The following is a 16,177-nucleotide window of genomic DNA, read 5'->3' as shown; positions in this document are numbered from 1 at the left end:
TGTTGAGGTAGTGCCCATGGCCGGGCTAGCTAAGACGCGATGTCTTATTATTCCATTTCTAAATCTGGGGGGAAAGCCCTCCTCGGCTGCGGAGAGCAGCTGAGATCTGCTACAACCGGCAAATAAAATCTCCGAGACGAATAGAACAGACGGCACTTGGTTCCAGCGTAAACTTTAATATGTAGCCAAATAACACTTCACAACGCATCATTATTTATGACTAAGATGGATCAAGTCGCAGGATTACATCATAAGTGAAATTAAAGAACATAAGAAACATTTCTAGAATTCTATTGGACAAAACGATATTTAAGCTCTGCAAAATTCTACAAAAACAAAACATACAACAACAACAACAACAACAACAACAACAACAACAAAGCAGGTAGATATCAGTTTAACAAAAGGCTAGCACAAGTTCTAGTTTACTGATCTGAAAAAATTCTACGTTGAGTTTTCTAATTAATGCAAAATTTAAAAAAGGAAAAATAATTCTAATTTTCTGCCATCACGCACCGTGGTAAGCAGATTTCATAGCAACTTTACGGAACTAGAAGGTCATCTAATTACACTTCTAACTTGATTAGTTCAAACAACGCGGGACCATCCCCAGTGTCATAGACCTGATTCAGTTGAAAAGCTCCCACCCTTGTGCACAATTCGTTGGCCAGTGGAAGACTTGACCCATGTTTGGGTATAGAGGTGCCTCTGGGGGGTTCAAACCGTGACCCTGTTTTAATAGAACAAAAAAAAAAAATCCCAAATACCTGTGTAGGACAACACGTTTGATTTCAGTATGATTGCATTATACTGAAAAACAACATCTTACGACGTCAATCGTGCAACTTCACCGTGCTTAGGACAGGATCCGACCGGATCAGACACTGTATAAGAGAGATTCGCATAAAATTGTATACTCTGTTCAGAACAGAGGGAAAAAACTGTACAATGTCCGGCGGTACGTCCCCATGAAGGCCAAATAAGGGAGTATCCCCTCAACGGAAAAAGGGGTTGATCAGCAACACGCAAAGTTATCGTAGAAACTCGATTTCAGGCCTCCAGAAGCGAAAGGTGGGGAAATTTTCAAAGAGAACTCTCATAGAATTTTCAGAACTTGAGAAAAACACCGATTTTCAATTGTTCATTTAACAAATCGATGGCAGTTTTCTATGGTCTATACTCTTATAGACCATAAAATGACGTCATAAAATGTTCAAAACTCAAGTGGAACCACGAGCCGCAGGCGAGTGGTTTCACTGCCAAGTTTTGGACATTTTATGGCGTCATTTTATGGTCTATAAGAGTATAGACCATAGAAAACTGCCACCGATTTGTTTTTTACAATAACATGGAAAAAGTACGAGCGGAAGTGGCTATTTTTTTTCGCTGAGAAAGCGCGCGCGTTACATCTGACGTCATTTTTATTGTCCGTACTCTTATAGACAATAGCTACGAGCCAATCAGCGCGCGGGAATTTGGACAGTTATTGTAAAATTCCTGTTGTGTTAGAGGTATCAACATTTTGGAGACCCTCGACGCCTAAAATCTCTATGGTTCAAAGAAAACCTAAAGAAATTTTAACGCTCCAATTCAGTATAATTAGATTCTATCTCAAAGTGGTTGAATGACTTACATGCATGAACATTCTATCCTCTGAGCCAGAAACATTAAAGATATTTCATTCATTATTGTCCATATTCAAAGTGTTTCTGGTCGGACTTTGAGTTATATTGGCACCAACTTTATACCAATGAAAAAGTTCACCTATCAATGCAAGACAAACCCCTTCACTTGATTGATTAAATTTTCTCATCATTGCAAAAGTTTATATGCTGGTCTATAGAAGAGATAAGAAACTTATAAAACTACATGGATTGAGAGCCAAGGTTAAGCGAAATATAAAGCACAAAGTTATAGTAGTCTGCAGAATGTAAAAGTGAATTTCTTTCAAACACGGTGGACTATATCCCCTCCTCTCATAAAGGAATTTATTATCAATGTGTGCGTGAGTGGCTTTAGTGTGAACATGGATTTATGTATGGTGAACAAAACTTGTGATTCTCCGTTTCTTCCTTTCTTTCTTTTCTGAAAAGAACTCTTAGTAATAATAATAATAATAATAATAATAATAATAATAATAATAATAATAATAATAATAATAATAACTTGTAAATGGAATATGTTAATAAAGATTATTATAATCATAAAAGAGAATGACAATTTGACCGACTGAGATATTTACTATCGGCTAATTTCTCCAAGAACATTTTCAGCAAAGTTTCTGGCTGACGCGACGTTCACGCTGTGGCAGCATTTTTGTCATGCTACGCCTTTTCATATTCGATTGCACCATATTAAAATGTATAAACATAGAGTCTTGTACAAAGCGGTGCAAGAGTTTGCTCGATTTGGAGCTCGGTATATTAAAGGAAGACGGAAGAGAAGTGTGCAAAAGAAAAAAAAGAAAAAGTTTGGGGCTTTGAAACTGCTTCAGTCGCCTAGCAACACCAGCAAAAAAGCAGACAAACTAACAAAAGAAAACGAAAACAATTCCTTGCCAATTCACGCGTCACAAAACGCTTCTGTGTACAGACCCGTCGTGTGACGCGTGACACCCACACATGTTCGAGGACCAAATGTTTGCGATCGCGTGACTTTACGTGCCGACACAATGGCTCTGGATAATCAACATGTGAAACCTTTAGTCTTGTAAGGTAGCCATTCAAACGAAAGCCACATTGAGGAGCACTTACTTTTGGTGTTGTTTATTATGTTGTACGACAATTCAAATGAAAGCCGTTGGGCAGCCCTTTCCTGCGATGCTGTTTACAAAGCTATTCAAGGTGGTTCAAATGTTCGAGTGCATGAAATCCTGTGGCGTGACAATTCAAATGAAAGTCGTTGAGCAGGACCTTTATATTCCAATGTTCATTATGACATACAAGGTCATTCTAACGTTTAAGTTTGCGGGAGAAAAAAACGAACCTTAACTTTGTCCATTCAAGGGAAACCTATTCAGCAGCAGAGCGCTCCATTGGTACTGTTCACTCTTGAGTTTTTCCTTGGCTGAGCTTGAGTACCCTCAGTGGTAATAGGATTAGGACGTCGATCCAATATGCAGGCACTTAGGTGGCCTTGGGCAACTGAGGCTGAAACATTCGAATATGTTTTGCTTCAATCTAACATACTTCTCTCCAACGCGGACACGCAGATCTTTACTTTAGTAGTGACAATAATGTACATCCAAGTCGTACAAGCAGCACAAACCACGGGCGTGCGCATGTGAGCTCAAGAGCATGGTGACGTTGTCAAGAGTCGAATTTCTCTCTACAAATGTTCTTGCCATGTTCATCGTACTCCGCTTTGGTCACGCACATCTTATTCAGAAACACGTCTGTCTTGGACAAGGCAACTCCGCCTTCCCAGGCGTGCGTTATGGGCCTTTAAATAAACACAATTTAATGGAATGTTGATCAATATTTGGCACGCAAATTACGAAAAAAGAAAGCCATTACCAATTTTGAGTGAATTTGTTCCAATTTCTGATGTTATGTTTAGTGTTAAGCTTCTAAAATCGTTGCAAGTCATTTTGAATTTCGCTAGCAATATAGACTGCGAGCAGTCTCCTTCTTCTCCTAAGTTCAGTCACGCGCGCGCGATTTCTAGCGAGCGGTAAAGCCAATCCCTCCTTGTTCACTTTTCTAATTTGCATAATTTGCGCGCGTGCTCTGAGGAAGAAAGTACGACTGCTTGCAGTCTACTAGCAAAACGAATAACTGTTTCAAAGTTTTACCGAGGTGCGCAATATCTATCCAACGCAAACAGAACTCTGTTGAATTATAAGTACATTATTTTAACTTGACTGAATGATGACCCACCTTGGGGGACAATGAAGGGTGACGTCTACATCACAAGGAGCGAGAGATCGAAGTTCAGAAAACCTAAACCATGAGGACAAAGTAAGGTTAGGTAAGGAAAACTAAACAGATATTGTGAAACCATGGAGAGGGAAATTTACGACATCCTCAGAGCTAAATCATTGTCAGTGTCGTACCACAAACTCAAAAAAAGTAGATACATCAGTAACAACAACAACGACAACGGTATCACGGATACTTTAAGAAAAACAAACCAGTACTTGGAGAACACCCTTAGAAAAGCTGAGTAAAAGACTGATTTGGATAAAAGCAAGAAATTAATGTAAACATATTGTATTTCACTTCTTACTGCGAAGATATGGCAACATTTATTTATTTATTTATGTATTTATTTATTTATTTATTTATTTATTTATTCATTTATTTATTTGTTAAACAACAGCAAGCCAAAGGAAGGTTGTCAAATCAGATCTGTTTGACATAATTTAGCCCTTTAGAAGGAATTAAATCTCTATAAGGAAGAATTCCTTACACTCTTTCTTTCATTCCAGGGAAAAGAGCATTTCCTCCAGTTAACAATATGTTCATATAACAGTGGGGCTGCATTTCTGAAAGCAAGAAAGAGAAACAAGTGTCAGCAATGGCTGCCCTTGCATTAGAGAGTTAGCGCTGATGTTTCCATCAAATCACATTAGACAGATTTAGAATTACGCCGGTTCAATGCAAACAGCAGAAATAACCACGTGACCATGTTTATCCTACATCTGCCGCTCGCTGTTTTCAGTTTCTCAGTAAAATTGAGTACATATAGTTTTGCCTCAGCATCAAAGGCCAGAATTGTTCTGTACATTCACATCTTTTTCATGGAGAAAACACAAACACGAATCTCACGTTTGCCGTTTGCCGTAAACGCGATTCTAAATCTCTCTGTTGTTTTGAATCCTTTGGAGAATAACATGAAATATACTGTAGTAGAATTTGATGTCAACACCAGTTACGACAGCAGCTAAGGCATTTCACAAATGTACGATTTGCGAGGAAAGCAGAGAAGACAAAAATAATACAAAAGCATTCGGGTGGGCAAGAGTTTACAACAACAAAAACTTCAACCACTAAAACAGTTTACATTAATTGACAAAAAAAATCAGGTAGCTTTTGAGCTATTTAGTGAGCTATCAAGTGGTTTTAGCAAGCTTTAGCGTTGAGAGTTTAACAGCTTTTCTTGTATCAAGTGTAGAAACGCTTAATAGATGCTGCCAAAAAATAGATTCAGCCTTATATAAAACAAACCTGGAGGATTATTGCATTTGAACGGCTAGCAGTGTTGAGGTGTCATGATGAGGTGTTACCCGAAAGTGGATTTGTTTATTTTCTCCCTCTACTTTGGTTGAAAAAACAATTAACCCTGCCATCTCGACTTGGCACAATAAGGATTCTCGCTTCAGCTAAAACTTAAAGACACCTACCAGTCGGCAGCTGATCTATTGCGTGAGTGATTGCCTCTGGTATTCCCATTTCTTGAATTCCTAAAACGTACATGCAAGAATTGAAATTAACAAACCTTGTTAACCAAAGTGACAGCAATAAGTCCGAAACTTGGACGAATAAAGACAAGTAAGTGACATTACAAACAATGGCAGGTAAAACGTTACTGTAAAGTGCAAAACTTGATTATAAGCTTACCTATATCAGACGGACGAAACAGTAGCTCAGGAACAGCAAATCTCTCATTGTTCATCCTTAGAATCTATGAAAGCACAATTATATTTAGGGCCAATCAACCTTGAAACTTACAAAAGCCCCCAATATACCCTGAAATACTCCATCACTTTGGCATCACAGTAGATATGTAACAAAGTCATCCAGCAAGTTGGACACCATGTTACTTAAGTTCAGTCCGATTGTGGTTCTTCCAATGGTAAGGGAGAAGGAAGCTATGGAACGTGGATAAGCCAAGGCTGGGAAACAGAATTGATAATGAAGGAAACCTGATGGTGCCAAGAGAAATTACAGAGTAAAATGTGAGTATGAGTGTCTTACACCTTCATATACACATACCTCTTTCCCACAGCCCTCCCTTGCTTATTGCAGAAATGGCTGCATGTTTGTTACCTTCCCCGAGGTCTGCAGGGGCAAAGCTAGGAGGGGGACTTGCCCTGTCCCCCAACCTCCTTCCCCATTTTTTTCTGAAACTAACTCAATCCTTGCACCCCTTTTTGCTCCCTCTTCTCCTTCTATGAAGTACTGGGTTTACTACTGGTTTGTTAAAAATACTCATGGTTAATCATATAAGCCTATAGGGAACTTGCACTTTGAACATAAGGCAATCATACAAACCTGCTCATTTTCTTTTTTCAATCCAAGCAACATTTCCGTTGTTGACTGCAAATAACAACAAAAGTTAATAACCACCTCATTACCAAAAAAGTTGTTCCTTCAACTTATTGCAGTATACTTTACTTTTAGCGATCAATAAACTTGCAAGTTGCAAACAAACAAGAATAGGATAATCTACCTATCTTGCAATGGGTTTTCAATTGAGTGTTGAAAGCAATTTCTCGTATACTTTGGTTTTGCATTATTATGCTCTGTGATTGGTCAACAAAACTCGTGCCAATTTCTTAACCAATGAGAATCAAAACCAAAACCAATCCTGTTTTGGCAGCTCTTGTTTTCCCGCACTTGGCGCCAGTTACATGTATTTGCTTCGCATTCTGATTGGCTCGTTGTGTCGTTTTCATCTATTGCGATTGGCCAGAGTAATTACTTTGGTTAAAGTGGTTTTATAATTATCACTTTGTAGGAATGGCAAGAGGATGACTTAATGACCGCTTTTTCAAGGACGTGTATAATGGCTAATCCTTAGGATATTAAATATCCCATGGAGCATTAACCAATGATCCAGTTTTTAATAATATTTATTTTATTCACTGGATAGTGACTTACCTTCTGGATAATGCTATTCACTCTTTGAACAGACCACTATCTAGACCATCACTCCTCCACTTCAGATAGAGTTGTTTTGTCATAAATTCACCCACCACAATCTACAAATTTCAAAGTTATTCCACTGACCTTAACATAGCCTCTCTTTATATGTGTGTAGTCAGGTAACACATAGTCCCGCACCACGGTATTCTTAGCACCTCGTAACCTACAGTGAAAGCAACAACTGTAGTGATATTTTTGTTTTTATTTATTTCACACTGTTTTTCCCTCTGTTTAACACATTTATCATACTTTGTGATGATTCCTGTTTTTAACAGCTAAGTCTGTTGTCCCTCATAACTTTTTACTGGCAGGAGTGGCAAACTGAATAGCACTTTAATATTTATTTACTACTGACACCCAGACTCCATGCATGTATATTTTACCATCTTTGGGTATAATACCAACCCTTGCAGTAAGTGTATCATATATGAACCTACATGTAGTATTTAAACTGATCTATAGCACTCCCTATAGGGCATTCTATTGATGGGCAGAAAGGTGTGCAGGAGTGTGATGTGTATGTAAATATGTCCACGGAATTAGAAATCTCTCCTTGTGTAATGCGAGGGTCAAGGAAGCTGCCTGTTCTGGTTTGGTGTGACCCCTGTTGGAGTACATGTATGCAAGTGTCATTTGGGAGCCACACACTGCTAACCTCTGTCAAGAACGAGAGAAAGTCCAGCGGCGTGCGGTGCGCTTCGTGAAGTCTGACTATTATAACTTTGTACCAGGCACTATCACGAACTATCTAGCAGAACTTGGATGGAAATTGCCGAATGAAAGAAGATAAGAGAGCACCATCATACTTTTCAACCGAGCTCTTAACTCAAGTGTCTATACCTTACTGCAGAATGACCTGACTTCACCACCACCTAGAACTCATCAAATGCACCCTAGACACATCATTCCCCCATACGCTCGCACTAATGTCTACAAATTCAGCTTCATTCCGAGAACTGTGACACTCTGTAACAGCCTCCCACAGTCAATCATTGACATAAGCTGTAGCTTTTAAAAATGCCTTTGAGACGGAGATACAGTGCAAGGAAATTGTAATTTTCGAGGACCGATGCGCAGGGTAAATTATTTGGCAATAGCCAAGGTTCACTTAACAAATAAAGTGAAGTGAAGTAATACTTGGTAGCTGCACAGTAAACTTGCCTCCCTGCAGTTTAACTCAGAGAGAGTGGTACAAGAAAAGTCAGGCTGGGCTCTTGTTAAGGACTCAGACTTTCCTATAATCCCATTCTTGTGACAAGCTGAACACAGTTTCCTTACTAGGTCAGAAATATCCAGTATTTTAATATCAGTAGTTGCACCTACTTAGAAGCATTCATGTCCCTGTAGAAGTCATCTGATACATAACAAGTGTCCTCTTTGACCTGTTAAAACAATTACAGTGACTGAATGACTCTGTAAAAAGTGGGTGTACTCCACAGGACCGCCGTTAACGTTTTAGATACATGTTTCATTGAGCTTCTCACCTGTAACACTTATTTAAAATGACTCTAGAACTGTCAGATCACGAGTAACATTACATTAAGTAACATCAAAAACATTTTAAACCACAACACATACACTAAAACAGTACTCAGTTTGATTGAGAGGAAAAACATGTTTCTAACAATCACTTCTCCTTACCTGATTCAGCACATAAGTTTCATCTAAGACGTGTAACTGCCTGCACGTTGACAAAGCAAAATATATTATAATAGATTTTATAAGTGCTACATTTGCTAAAAGCTTTATGACTATAGTTTGCAGTAATATAGCTACAATCTTGGACAAAACTGTTAAGAAACATTTGTTGACCAACAAATTCCACCACTACAGTGATACCCCCCCCCCCTCCCCTTCCCCTCATCAGTGTCGGTCAGATGATTACCCACTCAGACTTTTCTTCAGTATCAACCTTCAAAGCAACACTGTGTGAGGGGAAAGGAGGGGCGGGGAAGTGAAGGTTTACTACTCTTCACTTGGGTTTTTTTCCTTAAAGGGAGACTGAGTTTATGAGCACAATTTGCATTTCCTCAATTAGTTTTGTCCAAGATTGTAAATGAAAATATGGGCAAATTTGAAAAGGTTCTTGTCTTATATGTTGAGAAAGGTAAGGTTTGATACAGCATTTCTTTACCTGTAAGATATGATTTCCTTTAGATGATTTGTTAACAATTTACCACCAACATTAATCCGTAGAAATAAAGAAGAAAGGAAGAGTCACAACTGCAACAGTGTTCATGTAATCATGGTAAAGGGACTTAAAGGACAGTGTCCTACAAATAGTATCAAAATTTTTCCGATTATAATTTATTATGCCAAATTTAACTTGTGCAAAGCTGCCCATGGATACTATTAAAAAAAAACATGGGATTGGAGAGACGTCTGTATGATGTTATTGATAATCATGTGCAAATGCCATATGATTTATCTTGGGAATCTGTACATAACTATCTGATTGGTTTCTTAACCCATTACAACCCTTAGATAGCACATCTTGACTTCACACAAAATTTGCCATCACCAACAGAGTTATGTACTCTGTTTATCCAATAGATAAGGGAGTTAGTTTTTACAGAAACTGTGATTGATAAAACCAAAAACCGAGGGCTTATGTGCAGCGTTATGTGGTATTTAAAAAACAAAGGTGAAGTTCACTCTGACAACAGGCTCCAAAGGTCATGCCTATATATTGGTTGGAATAACGGGATTTCAAATCTTTTACAACAGGATGTTAGCAAGGATCTGTTTGTAGTTAAAGCTGGGTTGAAAAGAAGCTTAGAGGATTGTTTTAACTAACTTCAATATTTATTATCGTTGCCATGCATTATTCAGTCAGTAATACAAGCATTTTCGGAAAAAAAGAAATTTGAGTTCTCCCAACAGCAGTCGAACCTACATGACCTTCCGATTACTTGTACAGATAAGAGAGTGACCGGAGACTTGTGGGAGCTACATGTAATTAAGGCTATTAAATTTCAATCCATTTATGTCATAAATTTCTTTTCAAAATTTTATTATCACCATGTAGAACAAACACAAAATGGAAAATATATACAATTAGAAAACAAATGCAAAAATTGCAAATAAATATATGAGTTGGCAAGAAAGCCTGTCTGATGATAACTATACGGCAGATCAAGCAACAATTAAAGCCAAAGTTCTACCTCACCTTTTTACACCCTTCTTTAACACTTTGCCATTGAAAACTGGTACAAAATGTGTGAAGGAATATCCAGAGTCCACAACCAGACACAAGAGGTGTTTTTCTGATTGACATCATTGTGGCTTTTGTAGGCACTCAATTGGGCAGCTAGGATTACAACAACAGCCATTACTGTTGATAAATATTCGTTATACAGACTGACCAAGGCCGGTGAATAACATTGAATAACAAGAAAACATTAGGCCCAGGTTTTGCAACAAATCATGCAATCATGCACAAGCTGCCAGAACCAATCATACTGCATGATTTACAAAATTCTGCCTGGCTCATATTGCACTGAGACAAAACAAACAGTTACTATTTCAAAAAACAGAGAATGACATCCAGCAAGCAGTGTACATGTACTGGTACGTAGATGGATGCCTGTATATTTCCATTCTACCACAGCAAAAAGTTCATGACAATTAACCCCAGTGCAGAAGCTGTAATTGTATGAAGGGATTTACCTGTTGAACGGCAAAGAGCTTTGAAATTGTATTCCTCAAGCAAAATTTCATCCATTAAAAGCATCCTTAAAAAAATATAATATATACATGTATCATATTTAATTTAACTGATACATTAATTTTATCTTTCTGCAATTTTTCAGCCTGGGACACACAAGGTATTTAATTGCTCCGGGTACCCTGAAAACTTTTGTTGTATTAAAATATTTCACAGGTTGTCCGTTGAGCTCCTAATGGCTCATCCTTTGATCTTGTCGATCCACTCCTTGAAGCTTTTCTTAGGCAGCAATCTTGGTCTTGATTTTAATACTAATCTAAAATACCTAGCTACTATATTACTAGCTCTGAGAGGCCAGCGGCACATACCCAGCAAAACTGAACCCAAATACCCCCCCCCCCCCCCCCTTCAAACAAAGCACGATTCCTTCGCCAGGAACTCACCAATTTCCACCGTTTTAAATGTCGAGTGCTTCTTAATTAGAGGTTATTCTTTCGATTTACTGTTTCAAAATGGTGAAATTTCCGTTTGAAAACGGCACACTTGAGTCCACAACATGTTAACAATATGGCACCACAAATTTAATCCGAGATTAATTAAGTAATCAAATGATGCGTTGACGTCACACAGGTAAGGGTGAGTGCGTCCCCTCCCTAGCGATATAAGCGGCAAGAATGGATTTTGACTGGCCTGCTTCTGTTGAAGACAATCAGAACAATACATCCCGAGTAGGAGAGGGGAGAGTTTTATGAATAAATTAATGTACAGGTTTGTGGGTACGTCAGGAAGAAAAAAAAACAAGATGCCTATACTGGCATATACGCGAGATGCTAGCTGTGGCTGATTCATTTATTCCAACTGTATGCCTCGCCGATTGATAAAAATATCATTGCTAATGGAATATTTTGAGTCACAAAGATCGCGTTACATTGTTTCTCTTGTGTTACGCTACTGAGGATCACACCGGAAATTTTGGAAATTCTATTACGATAACATAAGCTTCTCAATGACCTCTTTTCTGTCTCCCGTCGTGGTTCGGGACTGTCAAACAAAGGACGATTTGTTCGCCAGGAAATCTCCAATTTCCACCGTTTTAGATGTCGAGTGCTTCTTAGAAGTTATTCTTTCGATTTACCGCTTCAAAATGGTGAAATTTTATATATCAAATGATACGTTGAAGTCACACAGGTAGGGGTGAGTGGGTCCCCTCCCTCGCGATATAAGCGACAAGAATCATGGAATTTGATTGGCCTGCTGTTGTTGAAGACAATCAGAACAATACATCCCGAGTAGGAGAGGGAAGAGTTTAATGAATTAATTAATATAGAGATTTGTGGCTATGACGAAGAAAAAAAAAAAAGAAGAAATCGACCCGTTTTTAGACACGGTATGCCCCCTCAGGGCATCCCTCGTAAAAAAAAGAAATCGACCCGTTTTTAGACACGGTATGCCCCTTCAGGGCATCCCGCGTAAAAAGGCCCCACTAATACCCAGGGGAGGGGGTATGGGCACTACTGGAATTGACTGACGCATTAGTATGACAGTGGCCTGGAGAAAATGAATGTATGGGTAAAGTAGTGTTCCAAAAAGGTTTTGACGACCCCGTTGAAAGCGTTAAAATACATCATAATGTATGGCCAAATTGTAGCTTAATAATCTCTTTAAAAAAAGCGTGGTTTCCCCCGATTTTCTCTTTCGATTTCAATTAACCCTTGCTAAGATCTTCCCAGTTTAAACGTTTCCCGCACTGCGGCACAGTCATAATCAAGTCATAAACCGCGCAAAGGCACACATGTGACCTGCAGATCATTTGGAGGTACCGCGATCTTAAACTGTACGGTGCCCACTAATACAAAAGTATTAATTTGCGCGGTTTATAAATATGCAGGAAATGCAGATCCAGCTAGCAGAAGATTCTGAAATCTTAAAAGGAAATCCGGGGATGACCATGCATTTTTGTGAGGTTTCAAGCAAAATCTAAAAAGCGTAAAATATATAATTATAACGTCATGGCAATTTTTTTTTAAAACTGTGAAGCTTAATTTTCTCTGAAAAATGCGTGTTTACGCCCAATTTTCGTTTTGGATTTTAATAACCCTTGTTAAAATCTTTTCAGGCCGCATAGTCATAAACCGCTCAAAAATACCTTTAATTGATAGGAGCCGTCCTATAGATAGTCTGAAATGTCAGCCGTCTCCTCCCTCTAGCCCACATGGGGCACGGGAGAGAGAGAAGCCCCCTGCGGGTTAGGGGGAGGAGACGGCTGACATTTCAGACTATCCTATAGAAATCAGGATTTCTCTGGCCGTCTCGAGATGCGCAGACCATATGCGCAACAGCAATAGAAGGCACAACCGTCCTTAGCTTCTAAACTTTTCAAATAGTCTTTTAGTTTCATGTTAACGGCTTTTTGATGAAAAGGAGCATAACCCAAGCTTACGAAGTTGGTCAATTTCTTATCATAGGTGATTGCAGTTCAATTTCGTGGTAAGTCCGTTATCATATTTTGGTACATAAATGATCGAGAATATTGTATATTTCTTGTTACAGAATTTGTGGCCAACGATATCTTCTACCGAGCGATTCTATGCGAAAAGTTGTCCCGAGCTAACCCACATAATTTAATTTACTATCCCTCGTTAATTATTCATAGGTTCAATTTCCCTCTTTTCTTGTGGGTCCTGCGAGACCCTTGCTGTCATTCATATCACAGGCGGCCTACGCTGATGATCAAGCTGTGAGCAATGATCATCTTGCGTGATAGAGGTCACGGCGTAAATATAAGAGTTTGTATGGAAATATTTACGATCGGGTTTAGGAGATACAATTGAAAAGTTCTTGATAAAAATGACATACCCTGCCTCTAAGGTGTATTGCCTATTGTCTGTTTGTTATTTTGTGCTGATTTGAGGCCATTTTAGCGAGTCATCACTTCCTAGGTTTCCCACTCCCAAGAGTGGGTTTCCCACTCTCTTAGGTTAATTTATGCTTGGGACAGACTTTTTTTTTGTCAATTTGAGTCTGAATAGGTCTTTTTTTACAGTGCAACAAACTCAACAGGGGGCAACCCAACATTGATCAGCCAATCACAGGTCACGCTTACAACAAAGAAGTCTTGCTTTGGCAGTTTGTAACTACTCAAAAACGAGAACAATTCTTTAAATTTCAAAGTGTCAGTTTTTTCGATGGCCCCGGTTGGGTCCGTTGCACTGTAAGTTACCTGTTATAGTATTTCAATAAATCTATGCGGACGTGACAAGTAATATGTGCCCTAATGTGGTGTCAAGTTGCTTGTGGCATGCTCTGTTGCGCGAGTAACAATGCACTCTAGTGCTGGTACAAGATGTCGCGGCAGCCAGTTCTCGGTAAATTTGGATTTACAAAAAGTATCAATCACAGAGATTAGCAACGTGACATTAAGTTACCAGATTTTTCGGCGAAAATGCGGAAAACCATCATGTGTAGCGAGTGTAACAAAAATAGAATATAAAGTGTAATAAAAATGTTCTTTTAAAAAAGCGACTCTCTATAGGGACCGAGTGAGATTGAAAAAATGTGGCACAAGGTTGGAAAAATGGACCCCTTGATATTTCGTCCAGAGATAACCCATGGTATGCTAAGAATCGTGATATAAATTTTAGGTTCTAGAGTTTTTACATTTTTGAGAAAATTATGAAAAACCGTCGACAACCCTTGAAGCCGAAAAATCGCAGGAAACAGGGTCCCAAAGGGGTTTAGGGCTCCAGGGCTCCAAGGCGAAAATTTCAGGGCTCTAGGGCTCCACATCATACGCTTTAGGGCTCCGGGCTCCACTCTGGTCTACGATCTTGATATGTAAAAATTCTATTTTTAGCGCTAAATCAAATACGCAAATAAAAAAGTCAGCTATTCTGATCAATTTTTTAAACCCAAGCAGCCAGTTATATTATCTCCTATTATTTCACTTTCACTTTTCACTTTATTTATTTTTGCCACTTTTCTTACTTACATCAATTGAATATACAGTTACTTATTTAGTAGCAGGATGATCTCAGCAAGCTTGTAAGAGCTTTTCAGGGGAGATCACCCTTGGTTCTATTTGTTTTGTAGTAATTTATACAATAAAGGTGGCCATCTTAGGGATAAGGATAACATTTCCAAGAGTTGTAATAGATTTTTTTTTCTATATCATTAAATTTGTAGACTTCTCATGCTTCGTAAGGATTAGGTTGATTTAAGATGAACTTTTTAACTTCTCTCTTAAAAGTATGAGGAGCTTTAATTTGCTTTAATAGTATTGGTATTTTTTAAAAGTGGATTAAATATTAAACTTGTTAAGTGGGGCTGACAACTCCGCTGTGTGCCCATAATGTTGATGAAAGCCTTTACAGTTTTGCTTTAACCAGCATGTCTTTGAGCGACTTCACTTTTCTATAAGACATCAAGGGAGATTCCTTGTATATCTCTCTTAGTAGCGGCTGGTTTTGTATTAAATGCCATTTGTCCATTAGGATATTTTCAAACGTGGCAGTGATGGTTGAAATTGTGTCACGAAGGGTAGAATCAGATTTTCTTGTGCGCTTTCTGTGTGTAAGAGCGTTCTTTCTTTCTGCGAAGATAACCTTGGGAGAGGATTTTGTCCATCAGGTTACTAGGATAACCTCTCAATGCCAGGCGTGTTTTAAATTTTGTAATGTTTTCCTCAAACACTACATTAGGAGAGTTTGTCCTCAGAAGCCTAAGGGCTTCTCCTTTAACGAAGCCTTTTTTGACGCCTGCTGGGTGGTAGTTTGTAGTTTGTGTACTGAAATGTTTCAGTAGGTTTGTAATGTGTGTTCATGTCGAGAATCGATTCTTTCTCGAATCTCTCTCCCTTATAGAATGCTGTTTCTAATTGTGAGACTTCAGCGGTAAACTTTATGGTACTCTGGGTGGTACGAATTTGCTTGCTCAATGAAATGTTAATCTATTTCTTCTTTGTTTGTATTGTATCCCACAAGCAAAATACATCGTCAATGAACCTTTTCCAGGTTAGTAGTTTGTTAACGCTCTGCCTTAAGATCTCCTTTTCTATAGATGCCATAAAGATGTTGGCAAAAGCTACTGCCATTTTAGTGCCCATGGCAATTCCGTGTGTTTGGAGATAGTCTTTCCCGTTAAATTGGAAGGAGTTCTCCTTCAGTATAAGGCTGATCATTTCTCTCGTGAAATTTGTAGCTATAGGAGGGTTATTGGCATGAAAGTTCTCGTATGCGTTGCATACTATAGTGATTCCTTCCTCCTGTGGGATATTCGTGTTAAGGCTAGTGACATTCATTGAGACTAGAAAAGCGTTTCTAGGCACCCTAGTGCTTTCAATAAACCTTATGAAATGTGTCATATCTTTAAGATACGAGTCCTGTATTTGTGCTATTGGCTGAAGTAGTTTGTCTACGAATGATGATAGGCGTTCTGTTGGGCCATCACACCCAGATATGATAGGTCTTCCGACTAATGTCGGTTTGTGAATTTTTGTGAGGGTATAAAACACTGGGATTCGAGGCGGATTTGGTGTTAGGTTTAACCATTTAACCGTCATTTCGTCTATGCACCGTGCTGGGTGAAGACCCGAGAGTTAGGATGGAAAGGGTCATGAATCAGATGAACAGTAAACAATATGATC

The 16,177-nt window shown here is 38.7% G+C and overlaps 1 protein-coding gene across 1 annotated transcript; it reads right to left on the bottom strand.

Moving 5' to 3' along the window:
• Positions 1-2,749: 2,749 nt before the first annotated feature.
• LOC146467591 (actin-related protein 6-like) lies at positions 2,750-9,055 on the bottom strand. Its single transcript, XM_085125502.1, has 10 exons — positions 9,004-9,055; positions 8,511-8,550; positions 8,193-8,251; positions 6,954-7,032; positions 6,216-6,260; positions 5,562-5,625; positions 5,345-5,404; positions 4,411-4,486; positions 3,879-3,941; positions 2,750-3,441 (listed from the first exon to the last, which is right to left on the bottom strand). Exons 3-10 carry the CDS (start codon positions 8,204-8,206, stop codon positions 3,309-3,311), a joined length of 534 nt encoding a protein of 177 aa, XP_084981628.1. The 5' UTR covers positions 8,207-8,251; positions 8,511-8,550; positions 9,004-9,055; the 3' UTR covers positions 2,750-3,308.
• Positions 9,056-16,177: the final 7,122 nt, after the last annotated feature.

Source organism: Pavona decussata, unplaced genomic scaffold, assembly GCF_977016875.1.
Source record: "Pavona decussata unplaced genomic scaffold, jaPavDecu1.1 SCAFFOLD_134, whole genome shotgun sequence".
Lineage (NCBI taxonomy): Eukaryota > Metazoa > Cnidaria > Anthozoa > Scleractinia > Agariciidae > Pavona > Pavona decussata.
This window is presented reverse-complemented; position numbering and strand designations above follow the sequence as displayed.